At 34.2% G+C, this 20664-nt stretch overlaps 1 protein-coding gene across 1 annotated transcript; it reads left to right on the top strand.

Moving 5' to 3' along the window:
* Positions 1 to 5014: 5014 nt before the first annotated feature.
* LOC145792364 (uncharacterized) lies at positions 5015 to 7437 on the top strand. The gene is made up of 4 exons (XM_082873104.1): positions 5015 to 5936; positions 6068 to 6158; positions 6288 to 6383; positions 7083 to 7437. Exons 1-4 carry the CDS (start codon positions 5029 to 5031, stop codon positions 7332 to 7334), a joined length of 1347 nt encoding a protein of 448 aa, XP_082729230.1. The 5' UTR covers positions 5015 to 5028; the 3' UTR covers positions 7335 to 7437.
* Positions 7438 to 20664: the final 13227 nt, after the last annotated feature.

Here is a 20664-nt window from a genome sequence, read left to right as displayed (position 1 = left end):
CATCCCCTTCGATGAACTATACACTAGCTCTTTTGTCAAACCTTTTGTTAACGGATCCGCAATATTCTCTTTAGATTTTATATAATCTATTGAGATTATTCCGTTTGACAACAATTGCCTTACGGTACTATGTCGACGACGAATATGTCGTGACTTACCGTTATACATGTGATTCTGTGCCCTGCCTATTGCAGATTGACTATCACAATGAATCCAAATAGCTGGCACAGGTTTTGGCCACATTGGAATGTCTTCTAAGAAGTGACGAAGCCATTCTGCTTCTTCACCTGCTTTGTCTAAAGCAATGAACTCGGATTCCATTGTGGATCGTGCGATGCACGTTTGTTTCGTGGACTTCCAAGAAACAGCAGCGCCTCCTAGAGTAAAGACATATCCACTAGTGGATTTTGAATCTTTAGTATCCGATATCCAATTGGCATCACAATAACCTTCGAGTACTGCTGGATATCGAGTAAAGTTCAAACCATGATCATGAGTAAATCTTAGATATCTAAGAACCCGAATGATCGCTTTCCAATGGTCTTCTCCAGGGTTACTAGTGTACCTACTCAATTTACTGATAGCATAAGCTATATCAGGACGAGTACAATTCATTAGGTACATTAGGCTTCCAATGATTTGGGAGTATTTTAACTGAGACACTGCATCACCTTTATTTTTTGATAAATAAAGACTGATGTCTACAGGTGTTCTAGCTAAATTCAAATCATCCTTGATAAATTTATCAAGAATTTTCTCAATATAATGAGATTGAGATAATGCATATCCGTCAGATGTTTTAGTAATTTTCATTCCTAATATAACATCTGCGACCCCCATATCTTTCATATCAAATCTTTTGTTAAGCATCTGCTTAGTTGATTTGATCATGTTTTGACTGCTTCCAATGATAAGCATGTCATCCACATAAAGACAAACTATGACATATCCTTGGTCAGTGTTTTTAACATAGACGCATTTGAATTCTGGATTTTATTTTAATAAAAAATAAAATTAAATTCAAAAGTTTTTGGCCCAAAAAGATTAGAAGCCCAACCCAACCACACACCACGCACCCGCGCCCAAGCCCAGGCCCAGCCCGCCCGCCCGGACGGACGGCGGCGGCGGCGCGCGCGCGTGTGGTGATTTTTGGGTCCAATGGGTCTAGCCCATTTTGCCCATAACCTCTCCCTCTAAAACACTTGGGTACCCCTTGGGGCACACCCCAAGTATCACACCCTAAGCCTTATAAACCCTTTCAAAACCTCCCACCAAATCAATGTGGGACAAGCCAATTTACAACCTTAAGAAATTTCCACCAAAACTCCATTTCTATGGAGCACACTTTGGCTTCAATTTCCCATTCACTCGGTAATGGTTTTGAGCAACCAAATATACCACGTGAATCACAACGCGGCATAGAACGCGTTACCACTTTGACCCGAGTAAATCGACACTCGGGGCCCACCTAAAAAATAGACCGAACTTAGGAAAAAATTCTGGTTTTATCCAGAATTTTATAACCATTTCCAACAAAAATCACGTTGATCGGATAACAATTGTCATTTGATCAAATCATATTTATATTAACAATTTATTTTTAAAATCATACTTACTATTAATACAAATTTGATTTGATTAAGTAGTTATCAACATGGGCCATTTTTTGATAAGTCCTATTTATAACTGTTTTGTTCCATAAAACCCAAACTGTTTCTGAATATTCCATTAGGTCCATTAATTGTTAAAGGACGAAATAACCCTCTCCGCCTCTCCCGCGTGAAACCGATTCTGCCAAAACCCATTCCTATTCGAAATATTCAATCCACAAAATTTCCAAAACAAAAACTCAATCGACGAAACGATACTGATATTGCATCCAGTAACCCTAGATTCCTCTTCGTCTCCCCACTGCGAAGCTTCACATCGGAAGGACGGTGCTTCGTCGTTCGAAGATTCTTGTCGCCCCATTGAGTTTATTTTATCCACTGAGTGTGATCCATACCACCAACCATGACGAACAAAAGTAAGGAATACCATTCCTCCTTCTGCTTCTCAATCATAATGTCATCAAACATAGATGTTTTCGGGATTAATTTTGTAAAAATATATGTAAACATTCACATTGGCCTCTAACTGTTGTAGTTTTCGGGATTTGTTTTTGCACACATGAATGATGTGAACATTCACATTACTATTGATTAGTTGGTAAATTTAAAGTAGTACACACTGATGTAAATGTGTTATTGGGTGTAGTTTGGCGCTGTTGGTTCCCTCCTTTGATTTTTAGAAAATTATAACATAATGTGATCACCCATGTAAGCATTCACATTGCCCAGTAACTGTTGTCGTGTTCGAAATTTATTTCTCAAACATGGATGATGTGAACATTCACATTACTATTGATTACTGGGTAAGTTTAGGGTAGTGCACACTAATGTGAACATTCACATCATGTGAATGTTCACATTAATATCAGAACCCCCAAACTTCACTCAATACTGTGATGGCGTATGATGTAAACATTCACATTGTGACATCAATGCCCAAGTTGTTTGTGTTATTGGGTGTAGTTTGATTACTGGGTAAATTTAGAGTAGTGCACACTGATGTGAACATTTACATCATGTGAATGTTCACATTAATATCAGAACCCCCAAACTTCACTCAATACTGTGATGGCGTATGATGTAAACATTCACATTGTGGCATCAATGCCCAAGTTGTTTGTGTTATTGGGTGTAGTTTGGCGTTGTTGGTTCCCCCCTTTGATTTTTAGCAAATTATAACATAAGGTGCACACCCATGTAAACATTCACATTGCTCAATAACTGTTGTCGTGTTCGAAATTTATTTCTCAAACATGGATGATGTGAACATTCACATTACTATTGATTACTGGGTAAATTTAGAGTAGTGCACACTGATGTGAACATTCACATCATGTGAATGTTCACATTAATATCAGAACCCCCAAACTTCACTCAATACTGTGATGGCGTATGATGTAAACATTCACATTGTGACATCAATGCCCAAGTTGTTTGTGTTATTGGGTGTAGTTTGGCGTTGTTGGTTCCCCCCTTTGATTTTTAGCAAATTATAACATAATGTGCACACCCATGTAAACATTCACATTGCCCAATAACTGTTGTCGTGTTCGAAATTTATTTCTCAAACATGGATGATGTGAACATTCACATTACTATTGATTACTGTGTAAACTTACAGTAATAAACACTGATGTGAACATTCACATCACTGTATAATGATGTGAATGTTCCAATTACTGTCAACCAATTACATCCTCTGTGTTTCAACCAATTACATGTGCTCATTTGAACACACAGGTCTTCCCCATAAAGTTGATGGCAAGCGAAAGCGAGGGGAATCCCGTTTCAAAACCAAGCCTGATCAAACAGCTGTTCCTGAAGAAGTGAACATGAAAAAAGTGAACTACCGGTCAAATATAACTGGATTGGTCAAACTGTTAAAGGATACGAAATTTACAAGTGGCCAATTGAAGTGCCTTAGAAAAACACCGTTCTGGCCATTATTTGATAGCTTGATCAGTAACGAAATTGACCTCAACCACTGCATGAAATATGATGATGTCATTGTGCGTATAGTACAAACATTCAAGCAATCTAGTGGAAGGTTTTACATTGGGGATAAGAACATCCAGATTTTTAGAAGCGACGTATCACTGATTTTTGGGGTGGACTGCGGCACCAAGTCGATGGACCTCTCTTATGGCGCAAAACCAACAACCGGCATCATACACCGAATGTGCAAGGATGTTAGTCGGTTAAGTGCTGCCAAAATACGAGAAATTCTGAGGGAAGCATTGAAGGGCACAAAAAAACATGACAATGAGGAGGTCGCATGATTAGTTTGCATGTATGCATGCGTCAAGCTATTCTTTTCTACATCCGGAGAAACAATTGGATGGGTTTTCTACTCATACATGGACCCATTACACAAGATGATCGAGTATGATTGGGCTGAGAGCATCCGGGCAACCTTGATGGGTTCATTGGGCCAGAACTGTGGAAAACCAGGACGAGTCACCGGATGTGTGATGTTGTTAATGGTAAATCAAATCTCATACAACTTATTCTATGTTTAATATGAACATATACGGGCTCTGAACACTCTGATGTGAATGTTCACATTTCTCAGCTTTGGTGTGGAAGTTGACAACATTGATGAAAACATTCGCATTATTGTTTCAGTAATGTACAAACACACATTAGTAGATGCTGGTATAAACTTTCACATTAACAGATGTGAACATTCACATCAGTTGTACCACTCACATTACCAGGTGTGAATATTCACATCAGTAACATCACTCACCATTAGCAAAATGTGAGCATTCACATAGTAATAACATTGACATGAACAGATGTGAACATTCACATCAGTATCATCCCCCACCATTAGCAAATGTGAACATTCACATCAGTAATAACACTGACACTAACAGTTGGGAACATTCAGGTCAGTAATATCACTCACATTAACGGTTGTGAACACTCACATCACTAGTATCCCTCAACATTAGGAAATGTGAACATTCACATCAGTAACATTACTCCACATTAGCAGATGTAAACATTCACATCAACGGATGTGAACATTCACATCAGTTTTAAGTGATGTAAACATTCACATTACTGGCCTAGTGGTGCACTGTGAACATTCACATTACTGCACCAGTGGTGTAAACATTCACATCAATGTTAATTCATATCCACATTCAAATTACTGATATTTGTTATTTGTTTCAGTATTGGCTGTGTGAGCATACAACAATCTTACAACCCCGCAACCCCAATGCCATTCCACGATGCGTAAAATGGGACCTCACAGCCTTACATAGCAACATGAAGTCCATAACTCTGGCTAAGCTAGGTTTAAATGAGGTAGAAGTACAACCAAATATATTGTGCTTATTCACATAGTAAACGAGGAACTATCTAACTAACATACTATCTCGAAATGCAGGTATATGGCGGCGAGCTAATGGCATCACCAACTGAAGCTAAGATGTATCGTCATACAAAATTGAATGTGGAGCCAAAACCTGAGATTTTGTCAAGTGCATTAGCAAAGAAAGATGAAAGCAATGAGGATCAAAGCAAAGACAGTCAACGCAGTGATGACAGCGATGCATTTTCTGTCGATGCAGTGGACCTGAATGATGTTGGACATTATATCAACCCCAGCTGTAGCACCCCCAATGCTGAGAAAGGAATCATCATAGCACAACCAACTGAGCTCGACATTGTGGAAGTACTCATGAAAGAAAACCAAAAATCTTGGGCTCTTGTACGGCAATGGGAAGCGAAATACAAACAGTTGGAAGAATCATGGGAGTTGAGGGCAAGGGTGATTGCTGCCCTTGAAGCCAAACTATTTGACCAATCGGGCTCATCCAATGTGGACATGGACATGAAGACTTGCATGGAGTGGAAAGATACAGAAATTCAGCGGCTGACAAAGTTGGTCATCAACTTGGAATGTGAAAAAACAATACTTCAAGACCTTTTTGATGATCAGTCCGTACACATCATCACTCAAGTTGAAGCACAAAAGGCTCATGACAGCCTTAACAACAATCCCACTGTAGCATTGGAACACATTATCAGCTCCCCATCAAGGGTAAAGCGCATAAAGCAGAAGGTAAGGAAAGAACACAGGTTGGACGAGTTTGAATACCCCAACCTGCCTGGTCAGAAGAAAGGGAAAGAGGGAGCCCAACAGAAATCACATGCAGTCCAAATTGCACAAGATTTAGACAAGCAACCACCAAAAAAGCAGCCAACAAAGTCCAAGAAGTTATCCTTGAACAACAAACTAAAGGTCTGGGCTAACATGAACAAACTCAACAAGCAAAAAGTCCAAAATTTGCACAAGAACGGCGGTGATGAGTAAGTGATCTTACATATCCCCAACTGTTTTTTTTTCCATCATGTTCAGTTTACATACATACTTAATGAATTAGACCATTTCATAAATGTGCAATGTTGACATTAACATTTTCTGTAATCACAATGCACAGGTTGCTAGTGTGGCGAGGGGACTCAAAGACTAAACATGTGTATTTTGATGACATCATACACCTCATCAAGGAAGAATCAATAACCAACAATGTATGGCAACTGTAAATGTGTACAAAACACACACACACACACACACACACACACACACACACACACACACACATACACATAGGGTAAAGACACTGTAAATAATGTACTGCCACCCCTCCGGTTCTGCAGGTGATAGATGCTTATGGTGAAATTCTACTTGAACTACAAGGGCTAGTCAACCCAAGTTTGGAAGATTCATCATTCATCTTTACAAGCACATGTTTGGTAACCACTAGACTTTAATTTTGATTATGTTTCAATACATGTGGATGTTATTCTCAGCATTACATGCTTACATTGTTAATTTAAATAATAGGCAGATGTGAATGTTAACAAAAACATAAAAAGACCTTTGAGAAGATTCACATTGACAGATGTGAACATTCACATCATTCGCATTGAATATTATATGCTTATTATGTTGATAAACTTAAATGATACACACATGTGAACATTCACATCAGTAATATAACTCATAGTAACAGATGTGAACATTCACATCAGCAGTATTACTCACATTAACAGATGTGAACATTCACATCAGTAGTATTTACTCACATTAACAGATGTGAACATTCACATCAGTAACATCACCCACCATTAGCAAATGGGAACATTCACATCAGTAATAGCACTGACATTAACAGATGTGAACATTCACATCAGTAACATCACTCACACTAACAGATGTGAACATTCACATCAGTAGCATCACCCACCATTAGCAAATGGGAACATTCACACCAGTAATATCCCTGACATTAACAGATGTGAACATTCACATCAGTAGTTTCACTCACCATTAGGAAATGTGAACATTCACACCAGTAACATAACTCCCCATTAGCAGATGAACATTCAAATCATTAACACCAAACATCGATATAAATACTTGGTACATCATTGTATGCCCTTTGTGTGCAGAAAATCATTGAACAGTACCCCCCCCACAAGAGGAATAAACTAATTGATGTACACATCAAGGAGTATCAAGGCCAAAGATTCTTAATCTTCCCAATACACGACAACTTTCACTGGACAATTGTTGTGTACGACGTGAAAGAGAATGTATGGAGGCATTATAACTCACTGCGCCCAAGAGAAGGCATACATGACCCACATATTGACAAAGCACAAATACTGGTAAGTGGCTGTCAAAAACAATACTTGTCGTGATGTGTAATATTTGAACTTGGACGTATGCCCTATGTTGGTTGGTGCCTAATATGAAATTTCATTGTTGGCAGAGGGACTACATCACAACTTTGGTGCACAACATTGGACCGTCATCACCATTATGGACCAATTTATCAAGCCAAAATACTTCGAAAACAATCATATCAATGGACATTTGTCCTCAGCAAGCATCAAATTCGTAAGCCTAAAATCGATTTCTACACATGTTCCACAACCTTTACCCACCTAAATTTCAAAATCTAACAAGAAGTTTGCATTTTCAGGGTGGATTGTGGGCCTGCAGTTTGTTACATCATGAGGGCGCATGTATATCGTGAAGACATTGTTGCCAGCCTAGATCGCTTTGAATGGTGTCAAATAAGAGACTCATTAGTACACCTTTTCCTGAACCATAGAAAGACAGTGCAATGTGAAAACCTATAGGTGGGGGGTGTCCACCTATCACTGTTACCCAAATCTGTTATCCATATTTAAGACAATTTAGTTTCAGTAGCTTAATTGTAAATGAAGTCTATATCACTGCTTGTACAGATACTTTTCAGTCAATATATGTATATGCATTTTCAGGCCTATTTTGCAATGGTCATGCACATTGAGATTGTATTTTCTTTTTTTTTTTTTGGATACACATGACATGATGTCAATGTTCACATCACAGAATGATCGTACACTTTCTTCTATTTTAAACCATACTACATGGATGTGAATATTGCTTAAAGTGTTCATGTAACACAATATGACAGGTGTGATTATGATATTTCTTAACACAAGTCAATATTCACATCTAACAATTTGATGATGTGAATATTCACATCATAACTTCTGATTATGCGAATGGCAACAATGATGTCATGAATATTCACATCTTATGAGTTGATGATGCGAATGGTTTCATTGATGTAAACATTGCTGTGATTCACATCATGTGAATGTTCACATCATGTGAATGTTCACATCATGTGAATGTTCACATCATGTGAATTTAGAGTAGTGCACACTGATGTGAATGGTTACATTGATGTAAACAGTAACAACAATGTGAACATTCCCACCACAGAAATGTTTGAAAGTTGAACAATGTGAACATTCACATAATGTGAATGTTAACAGCATGCATTCATCCAAAACACAACCAACATAAATGTCAGATTGGTACCTTAAACAAGTAAAAATAAAACACAAATCAAACACTAATGCATTATTATGTTTGCCAACGCAACGTAATCTTATTGCCACCCAATGTTTCCCAACACAACACAATCTTATTTGAAAAATGAATATAAGAATCCAATGTAAAATACAATGTTGAAATGAAAAAAGGTACATCTTATATCGGCTTCGTGCATGATTTTCGATTATGGTTCCCCAACTTATCACATCTCCCGCACCTTATTTGCTTCAATTTCTCACCCCTTGATGGGATCCTATTCTTCTTCGGCCTTCCGGGTGGTCTTTTCACGGTAGGCGGGTATATAGTAAAGTCCGTGGGATCAAAAGGCGGCTTCTCCACTGATGGTATAGGGAATATGGCTCCCAAATAGGCTGCACGATATGTCTCTACATGAAAGTAATGTTCTACACAATCATTGAGATTGTAACGGCTCTTCTGAATGGCAATAACAGCATGGTCACACGGGAATCCGTTGATTTGCCATTTGAAGCATGAACATGTACACCTCGCAACATCAACTGTAACCGATGGTATCGAATGAACTTCAAACACATCCTCGTTGGCTTTGCTAACTTGCCAAGACTTGCTGTTATTGAACGAATCCATAAGCCTTGTTTCGAATGTCGGACAAATAATCTCATTCCATTTGTTTGCTTGGTCACGCCGTGCAGACATTTGCCGCATCAACTGAGTACGAATTTTGTCCACCATTTGAGTGATAGGAAGATTACGTGCTTCTTTAATCCAGTTATTAAATGACTCCGCCGCATTGGATGTCATCTCCCCATACCGCATGTCCCTGCACAGTATATCACAAACATTGTACAATACGGAATTTAACAGGCCTTACCATTAATGTTGACAGATGTGAACGTTCACAGTACTGCCATTAGTATACACTGATGTGAACATTCACATCAGGGTATAATAATGTGAATGTTCACATCTGCTACCAGGTTATAATAATGTGAATGTTCACATTATATGCTTATTACGTTGTCAACTTAAATGATAGACAGATGTGAATGTTAACAACAACAACAAAATATGACACGTGTCAACATTCAAATCTGTAATACATTGCATGACTATTTGACAAATTAACAGAAGTGAACATGACATCAATCATCATTAGCAGATGTGAACATTCACATCATTTACATTGAAGATGAAACACAATTCGAAGATTGTCACCATTATAAACTGAAAATTCACATCACTACCATTCTAAACTTCAAAAATGGAACACCTTAGGAATCTATTATTACCTGAAGTATGAATTTGCCCAGTGCTCAGGTGCTAAGTCCTTGAAAAAATTATGAGCTCGTTGTTTACCCTCCTCTTTTAATTTTGCAAGCTTTTCATGGAACCCTACCACAGTTGGCTCGTAGGCACAGTCACCCAAACTCCTTACTAGGTGATCCCTGAATCCATTATCAATTCCTTTCATCCGGTCTCTTAAATTGCTCTTCAAGTGTTGTAAGCAATAACCGTGATGAGCCGATGGGAACACCTTTGGCATAGCTTCTAACAGACCAAGATTACGATCCGAAATAAAAGTAATATGGCGCTTCCCATCAACAACCTTCCCAAGTTCATGCAAGAACCACGACCAATTAGCCGTGGTCTCCGAATCAACAATTGCAAATGCAACAGGAAACAGACCTACAACACAACACCAATACACAACTGTTCACAATATTCCAAAGTGAATAGAAAAATAGTATAAACAAAACAGGTCATGTGAATGTTCATATGTACATTGCCCTCTTTACTATTGCTGTTTTTGGATTCAGGTTCGTAAACACCAACGATGTGAACATTCACATTAACGACCATTAATAATTCATTGTTGCTTGTTGAGTCACTGAAAATGTTAACATTCACAGTACTGTTCATTAATAGATCAACTAACATTAGTATACACTGATGTCAACATTCACATAAGTCTGTAATAAGTCTGATGTGAACATTCACATCAGTCTGATGTTAACATTTCTGTCATTAGCATACAAAGGTGTGAACATTCACATCAGTGCATACTAATGTCACTGATGTGAATGTTCACATTACTTATAATTTAGCAATCACTCTTTCGTCCAGACTATGCTGCTCAGAGCGAATATTGACATGAATAGACAGGTAAAAAAAACTTCTAACCATTGTTCCCGTCTTTCGCCGTTGCCGCAAGTAGCTGACCTTTGTACTTTCCTTTGAGGAATGTTCCATCCAGGAATAATAAAGGCCGACAAGCATTGAACCCAGAAATACACGCAGCGAATGACACAAAGAAGCGACAAAACTGTTGACTACTCGCATCATAGTCAATATTGACATAACTCCCCGGATTTTACCGCATCACAGCATCCGAATACCACCGCAACTGGTCAAACGATAACGAGTGATCTCCATGGATACCAGCCTTTGCTTTCTCCACACCCAACCATACAACATGGTAACTCACATCTAGCCCATAATCCCTCTTCAAAATAGTCACCACTTCACACGGCCGAGTCAACGGCTTGTCCCTCACAATTTCAGATATGGTACTCGACACCAAATCCGAACTAACTCGCGGATTCTTCGATGTTCGAACATCCGTACCACAAGTATGCACATCACTAAACCTCTTGATGTAGAAAAAATCATTTGCTCGTTGTGCTCTACAATGTATAGCCCACAAACACCCCCTCTCCTCCCGCATCGCACACACAGCAGTAACTCTTGTTGTCTCGTTCTTCACGTATGTGAACTTAAACCCACATTGGATGGCATACTTACATAAAACGTCACGAAATTCTTGTGCACCTCCAACAAACCGTTGTCCTACATGCGCAATACCATTTGCCCAAGGGGCTGACAACAACACCTTCTCCTTATGGTGGCAAAATCTCCGTAGTGCATCAATTTCATCCTCAACCCCCACACGCAGCAATCCCAAACTACTTGACTGACCAATATCACCCTTCAACTCAACCACAACTTCTACATGTTGTACCCCCATTGATTTAGTAAGCAGTACCATGTTCTGAAATTCTTCCTCATTGTCCAAATGACACTTATTAATCCCAGGTAGTTTACAGAACAATGAAATAGAACCAACAGACAACTCATCCCATTTCTCACACAAACACTCCACCAAACGAGAATAACACATTGCGCGGGCAACATTTATTACAGTTGTACTACAACCATATGTACACACCAATAGCATAAAGGTATCCATCTCCTGTAAAAACACAAAAACACAACAATGAACAGTAATGAAAATCGATATGAAAATTCACATTGTGCAAAAAATAGATGACTACGTGTACATTTCAACTGCTAAATCCATAATTCACAATATGAAGATGTGAACATTCACATTACTATTAACAAGATGTCAACATTAAGCAAACATCAAAGTCCAATGACAACATCAACAATCTTCACATAATATAATGATGTGAACATTCACATCAGTGTATGATGATGTAAACATTCACATCAGTGTATATGAAAATTCACATTGTGCAAAAAATAGATGACTACGTGTACATTTCAACTGCTAAATCCATAATTCACAATATGAAGATGTGAACATTCACATTACTATTAACAATATGTCAACATTAAGCAAACATCAAAGTCCAATGACAACATCAACAATCTTCACATAATATAATGATGTGAACATTCACATCAGTGTATGATGATGTAAACATTCACATCAGTGTATAATCATGTGAACATTCACATCAGTTTATGATGATGTAAACATTCACATTGATATTAACAAGATGTTAACATTAAGCAAGCATCAAAGTAAAATGCGAACATTAACAATCTTCACAGATGTGAACAATCTTCACAGAGCCTCATTAAGCAAACATCAATTTAAAATGAGAACATCCACATTCTTCACATATTCCACATTCACAAAATGTGCAGATTGACATTGATATATATACTGATAATCAAATCATCCACACAGAGCCTCATTACGCATGCATCGAAGTCAAATGAGAACTACACAATCTTCACATAATACAAATGAACTCCCCTCCACATAACCACGTAAAATGCATATAATTGAAAAAATAGAGCATTCAATCCATATAAATCCAAAAACAGAGCATCTGATCCATTACACGAATGAAACCATAAACTGAACATGTATTCATAACCAAATTGATACTAATCTTGATCATGCAATCCTACAATCGTACAGAAAGTTGAAAAAAACTGATTTGAAGTAGTTATAATCCGGCAAATGTAACAACCGAACACCCTCCTCTTCGTCGTCTTCACTCGCAAACCACAGAACCAGACACCAACAACAAGGATGAAACCCTGGCACAACCAATCCTTGCAACGAGCATGCAAAACATAAACGTAACTCCCGGAATTGGATTGATGATGAAAAGCGTAAAATAGAAACTGCCAAACTGCATGAACGAAGAAACAAGCACCTATTACGTATTAACACTGTACATATATATATATATATATATATATACAGGGGCAAAATAGTCCAAAAAATTATATTAAATTAGAAAAATGGACTTTATGGAATATCTAGAAAAGTTTATGGGACTAATTAGGTTATAATATACTTTAGTGGATCTAATGGGTTATAACAACTCTAAAATGGATTTATCAATAAAAATCTCTATCGACATCTGAGTAACGTGATTTTTTGTAAGAATAAAATACTCAATCAACCTTACATATTTGAATAATTTAAAATTATCAATACAAATTTAATAATAAACTCATGAAAGTTTAACAATACACTTCGATCCGATTAAAATACTCAATCAACCTTACATATTTGAATAATTTAAAATTATCAATACAAATTTAATAATAAACTCATGAAAGTTTAACAATACACTTCGATCCGATTTTAGAAGGGAGAGAACTGCCTTTCAAATTCATATCCATCCAATGAGTCGAACCGGCCATAAGACTTTTGATATCGGTTCCATTTATTACTTGTGGGTCGCGTCCTAACTGATTTTTTTTTGTCAGTATTTTACTTGAATTCATAAATGGCTTACCCTAATAATTAGACCCACCTCTACCTAATAATTCAACCATGGATCCCACCTAAAATTGATTCTTCTATTACGAATTTAAGGCAAATTTAAAAACAAAAATTAAATATTCTTTCCGTTTAAAATATTAATTCTTTGTTTTATTTTTTATTATTTCAAAATATTAATTTTTTTAAAAAATTAAGAATTAAAATAATATAAATTTATTATTTTATCATTTTTTAAAATTCATTAACAATACAAAAAGTATAATTATGGTAATTGATATTCTCAAAAAAATATATTACCAAAGGATAATTTTAAAAAATTAATATTTTTAGGTGCAATAATTATACTAGCAAAAAAAATTAAAATTTTCAAAATAGAATTATTTTAGAGCGGAGGGAATACTATTTGTTTGTATTTCACCAATTCATTTGTTTAACTTATCCTACCTCCTCCTCCTTCGTCTTCTTCTTCTTTTTTTTTTTTTTTTCCTTTTTTCTTTTTTTGTATAAATATAATACCGATGCATTAGATAATATTTAAAAATTAATGACTAAATATTAAAAACAATGTTATACAATTATTTATTTATTTATATAAATTGATGTAATTGTAATCTTATTCATCACATTAATAAAAAGAATCCCATTTCACATATTAAAATGTGTTATTAATAAATAACTTATTTGTATAATGTTTTTATAAAAATAATTAATTAGCATAACATTATTGATTATTATTTTTTGGTTGACAATCATGATATTGGAATCGCGACTTGTCGGGGGTGTAGGCCCAGGTGGCCTGCGTGGCTCCATGAGCACCATAGTTTCTCTCCCTATAAACATAAGTTAATTAATTCCTAAGACTAAGGGCATTTTTGGTAAATTACAATGTCAACCAGGTAAACAAATTCTGATGGGCTGCACACACACCTATATATATATATATATATATCAAATAATAATAAAAATAACTCAGATCATTGATGAGGTCTATGTAATAAATAAATAAATAAATGTTAGATTATACACAGGTATAGAAAAAATATAACTAGTCTTACAAATTTTCCACTTACTCTTTTTGGTACGGTTAAAATGACTTAGGCCTCATTTGTTATTCAGCTAAAAAAATCCATTTTTCTAATTTTTTTGTGTTTAATGATTTTTTTTCCAAATTTGTGTTGAAATCTTTTATTTTTCTGGTCTGTATAATATAAAAAAATCTAAAACGTAAAAAAAAAAAAATTAAAAAATCACTAAAGGAAAAAAAAACCCAAACTATTTTTTACTTGTTTTTTTTTGTCTTTTACTGAATTTTCTTTTTCAATTTTCTTAATTTTTTTGATTTGTTTAGTTAAGTAAAATCTAAAATTATAAAAATTTAAATTAAAAAAATCACTAAAGGTAAAAAAAAAAGTTACTAAAAAATCAATCATAAACAGCCACCCACTATGATTAATGTAAATGGTGAGTAGACACAGTTATAAATAAGATAAACTGTAGTATATTTCAATGTAAAAATTAAAACATCATCATTTTTCCATATATACTGTTAAAATAATTAATGAAACTGAGATTAAGTGTTATATAAATTAAATTTTAACAGAATGTAATGTAATTATGTTAAATTCATGAAAAAAAAATATTTTTTGCAAGCCTCGATGAAAATTAGTGTAATTTAGGCATAAAAAATGATAAACCAAGTCCAGATTAAAAAAAAAAAAGGAATATCATAGGTGATCTAATAAAAAAATAGGTAAATATAATAAAATAACAACCTTCCATGATTAAAGGTCAATTGTGGGATGGGAGACATGTTAGGGGTAAAACAGTCATTTAAAAAGCTACCCCCAAATCCAAAATGTAACCAACACCCACTCCAATCCAGAACGCCCAAACACCAACGCTGACCTACACTGGCCGGCTTTTAACTATATTTACATTGACAGACAAAAATAAATTAAAAAAAATAAAATAAAAAGTAAAATAAAATTCCAACTTGTTGTCACCATCGTCCATATCTGTTGCTGCTTATTATCAATTTTCCAATTTTAATTGATAAATATCTTTTTCAATTTTTTTAAAAAAAAGTTATTTCAAAAAAGGGTATAGTCACGTAAAAGATTTTATGCATGCCAGCCAATGACTTAATTTGTTAAAACGTAAGGTGTAACACTAAGTGACGTGTTAGATGGTTGCTTTCTTTTTACTTTACTATGTTGTAACTTTCATTTTTAATATATATATTTTTTATTTTTAGAACTTATTCGTGGCAATCAAATAAGATTCGTATAAAAAATAAAATTTTATAAATAATTAAAAACAAACAAAATTTTTATTTTTCTAATGTAAAATTTCTCAATTTTGAAATACTTAAAATGGAAAATTTCTCAATTTTGAAGGCAGTTACGAGATTTCAAAAATTGAGTCATTGCCCATTTTTAAAATTTGAGAAATTTAACAGTTTTGAATTGAGAAATTTTATAGTTTTTGACATAATTTTATATTTAATATGAATGTTGTTTGATAAATTTCAATGAAAAAATTATTTAAAAAATAAACTATATTTTTTAAGAGCAAATATTTGCTGAAAATTTAATAAAGGACCACAATCCCAATAATCAAAGTCAATGAAATGGAAGACCTAAACTACTATTAGTCCATCTCATATGACTTATCATCAACTATCCCTTTGAAAAAACTTCCTAAAATTTAGCTTAAAAAAGTTACTTTTTCAGCTTATTTTGAGTAATGTAAGCTAAAAACCAAATAAGATGAAAATTTACAATTTACAAATAAACAAACTTTGTCAAAGTACATCAATACACGGCAAATATTTTTAAAACATGAGCTAAAAACAGTTGCTTATAAGTTTTACCAACTCTATATGCATACTTTTGTATAGATTCGAGTTTTGATGGTGTTAAAAGTACTTTACAGCCATTCTTTTATTTTTTTAATTGATAAAAAAAAAAATAAAAGACAAGAAAAGAAAAGAAAAAAAAATCATTAGACATTATTTTATAAAATTTGCTTAGATGCATCGCTTTTAACAATTGAGAACAACTTTAATCATTTGATTCGTAATATGTTTTTTGGGAACATTTTTAGAAGTATTCTTATTGTTAAAAATAGTTAGGCTTATTATTTTATTGAATTTTCTTAGATGCATTACTTTTTAAAAAATTCAATTTGATATGAATAACTTTAATCATTTGATTCTTAATATATTTTTTTGGAACATTTTTAGGAAGTTTTTGGCCGTCAAGTAGTTTTATACAAAATAAAATATTTAAAATTATAAAGCAGCATTGATTCTTTATACATGTGAGTTCTACAATAATATTTACGAAAATAATAATTTCATATATTTCTAAAATAGGAAAATATATGGTTGAAAGCTTTAATTTAAGAGCTCTAATACAACTCTAATGATGTGGAAAGTACTTATGTGAAGGTGAGCACACACTCTTCTCTCCATCTCTCTCTTCCACCTTACTAAAGCTCTATTTAAGGCCTGTCTAAGGCCTCGTTTAGAAACAGGCTAATTTAGTAACTTTTTGGTTATTTGACTAAAATATGAAATAAAAAAAAACTAGTATGTTTGGGATAACTTTTTAGCTTTTTATAAAAAGATGTGTAAAAAGTAGAGAGAAAAGATAATCTTTGACTTTTTGGTATGTGTTGTTGGCTTTTTGATGTTTTTAGTAACTTTTTGACTAAACCGGCCTGTTACCAAACGAGGCCTTAAAAGCAGTTTAAATCAACTTTTAGCTTAAATTAAGTTATTTTGGTGCGTTTGGTAAAACTTAAAGGGATAGATTATAGCTTTTATTAAGCTATTTTGAGCTTAAATTTATAAACAGCCCCAGGGGTGCTTCTGATTTGAGCTTATGCGGGAAGCTGAAATGAGGGGCGTAAAATGACTTAAATGCCCTTCCCAATTGATGCTAATTACAAGTGTGCCATGTATAAAAACCAAGAACACTCATTTTTTCTCTCTCACACAAACGGGAAATGTGATTTCCGACGAACCAGGGCGATTTTCGGCGAACAGGTCGATTTCAGGCGACCAAAGCTCTGTCTCTTCTCTCTCTCTCTCTCTCTCTCTGTCTCCAGTGTTCTCCGATCGCTCTCCATCGCGATTTGAACCATTGCGACCTGAACCATCGCGATCTCTCTCTCTTTGCGATCGACAGCGTGAACCCTAGCTCTCTCTCCCTCTTCGTGATCGACACCGATGGTGAGATGAGAAGGAGGATGAGGAGAAGAAGAAGGGGCTGCCGGCATGACGACTCTCTCTCTCTTTCTCTGTGGATCAATCTGAAACCCTAGCTCTGGTTCATCGCCGCTGTCCCGCTGGAGCTAGGGTTTTCAGTTTGTTTTTGTTTTTTTGTTTTTTGTGTGGGGATGTTTTCAGTGTTTTTTTAATAAAAAAAATAATAATTAATGAATAAAAAATAATAATTGGAGCTAATTAAGCCATTAATTGAGACTAATTAATTTATAATAAAAAATGAAAAAAAATTATACTAATTGATAATATTAGTTTAGTATTAATTGATGCGAATTAAGCAATTAATTGACACTAACTAATTTATAATGAAAAAATGAAAAAAATTATACTAATTGGTACTATTTAATAATTTTAGTATTAATTGATGCTAATTAAGCCATTAATTGACACTAATTAATTTATAATGAAAAAATGAAAAAAATTATACTAATTGGTACTATTTAATAATTTTAGTATTAATTGATGTTAATTAAGCCATTAATTGACACTAATTAATTTATAATGAAAAAATGAAAAAAAATTATACTAATTGATACTATTAATAAAATGATAATTTTTGTAATACTAATTATATTAACTTTTATTAATGAAATAATTTTTTAAAATTAAAACTGAAAAAAAATGATAAAATAATCATTTTTATATCATATAAGGGCAAAAAAAGACAATTATACATAAAAAGTTATTTTGCAGCTTATTAACCAAACACTACTTAGTTGCTTAAATCCATAATCCCACAGCTGCACCAAACATATTAACAGCTTATGTTCACAGTTATAAGGCATAATTTGTTAAGTTATAATCTATAATCACTTTTTTACAACTCTACCAAACGGGGCCTTAGAATTATGTATCATTACTCAAAATTATCCAATAAAATATTAAGAAGAGCCTTTTTGCAATGGATAGAATTGAAAACGAGTATAGTCAAACTGAGTAGTAGATTGTTCAAGTTTGATTTGATAATTTAACGTGTTTAAAATCATGGTCAAACTTAGCTTGTTTACATAATGAGTCAATTTTGGACAAATTTTAATGAGTAGTCAATCTTGAGTGGTTTAATTTTTTATAGTGTGTATAAGTTTATTGAGTTAAGTAATAGATCGTTCAAGTTTGAAAACTTAACGATTTTAAAATTGTGCTTAAGTTTGGCTGTTATATATATTAAGGTCTCGTTTAATAACATTACTTTTTAGCCTAAAAGTTAAAAAGTCACTAAAAAATTCAAAAAGTCAACAACTTATACCAAAAAGTCAAAGGTAGCGTTTGATAGAGTTTTAGAATTATAATTTGAGAACATAATTGTATTTTGAGTTTTGAAATTATGATTCGAGTGTGAAAAATTTATCGATCATGCTACGTAGCTCGAATGTTGCGGCTCGAAACGCGGCTCGACACCAAAACGACGTCGTTTTGGTGTCGATTTTTTTTTTTTTTTTTTCTTCCCTGGTTTTATAGAACGAAGAAGAAGAAGAGAGAAGAAGAGAAGGGAGGAGGAGGAGGAGGATGGAGGGGAGGGGGCCATAAAAACCGGTTTGAGGAGGAGGGGAGGCTGGGGCGACATCGGCGGGGCTGCGACGGAGGAGGAAGCAGAGGCGGCGGCGGGAGCTACGACGACGGCGGGAGCTGCGATGACGGCGGGACGGGGAGTTGCGACACCGACCTTCTTCCTCTCCCTCCCTTCTCTTTCTCATCTCCCTCTCTTTCTCTCCCTCTCCCTCTCTTCCTCTCGAGCCATTTTCGAGCCTGATAGCTTCGAGCTACCAGGCATTTTCCAAAATTTATTTGGTTATAAGTTTTGAAAAGAGTTTTGAATTGAATGATGTGACATATGATATTTGATTAAAAAACTTACAATTCATAACCAAATATATAAGTCAAAATTCTATTCAAAGCTCATAAAAAATTTAAAAAAAAAATTCAAAAATATTTTTTATTTAAAATATAAAAATAACAGGTGCAAAAAAAAAAAAAAGTGAACACTGTCCCAGTCAATCGGCCAGATATCCGGAGGATGTCTAGGGAGATGACTGGGTAGACGTGTTTTGAAAAGTAGGTACGGAATCAATTTTTAAAAGCGCTAACCAAACATGACACTCAAAGCAAGGGGTGGAACTAGGATTCTAGAGGTCTACCAAATAGAGCTAAAGATTCTCTTTTTGTTTTATTTTTTACACATCTTTTCGTAAAAAATTTAAAATTCATCTCAAACATACTAATTTTTTTATATTATATTTTAGACAAAAAATTAAAAAGTTACTAAAAAAATATATTCGCCAACGAGATCTAAATTAATCTCAAACGAGTTTTTAACGAGGCAAACACAAATCAAAATTGAGGGCCAATTTAGGAACATAGTTAAAAGTCAAATGTTTTGAATCATATCACGTCTTTACTTTTAACTAACTTCTTAAAACAATCCCAACTAACTTCATTCGTTTAATAAGTTTAACAATGGATTGGACCGTGTAGTCTCACCGAACAAGCCCAACTTTCATGATTTGATCCGTTCATTTGATAATTTTTTGTGTGTAATTAAAAATAATATATATATTTATATAAAATATGAGATATTAATTTATTTTATTTTATTTTATAAATGATCTATATACCTATAAAATTTTTTGTGTGTAATTAAAAATAATATATATATATTTATATAAAATATGAGATATTGATTTAATTTATTTTTTTTATAAATGATCTATTTATAAATACCTATAAAATGATAAGTCGAACGGCATGGTGCAGTGTGAACAGGAGATAAACAGTACTAAAAAATATTAGACAATATGGAGAATAATAACATAATTGC

The sequence above is a fragment of the Camellia sinensis genome, chromosome 6 (genome assembly GCF_055761805.1).
Source record: "Camellia sinensis isolate YWXY chromosome 6, ASM5576180v1, whole genome shotgun sequence".
Classification (NCBI taxonomy): domain Eukaryota; kingdom Viridiplantae; phylum Streptophyta; class Magnoliopsida; order Ericales; family Theaceae; genus Camellia; species Camellia sinensis.
Note: the sequence above shows the minus strand (reverse complement) of the source record. Positions and strands in the feature narration are given on the sequence as shown.

Coding starts and splice junctions, on each gene's coding strand:
- LOC145792364 (XM_082873104.1), top strand. CDS start 5,029: ATGGCATCACCAACTGAAGCTAAGATGTATCGTCATACAAAATTGAAT. Junction 5,937..6,067: donor CACAAGAACGGCGGTGATGA/GTAAGTGATCTT, acceptor CACAATGCACAG/GTTGCTAGTGTGGCGAGGGG. Junction 6,384..7,082: donor TCTTTACAAGCACATGTTTG/GTAACCACTAGA, acceptor CTTTGTGTGCAG/AAAATCATTGAACAGTACCC.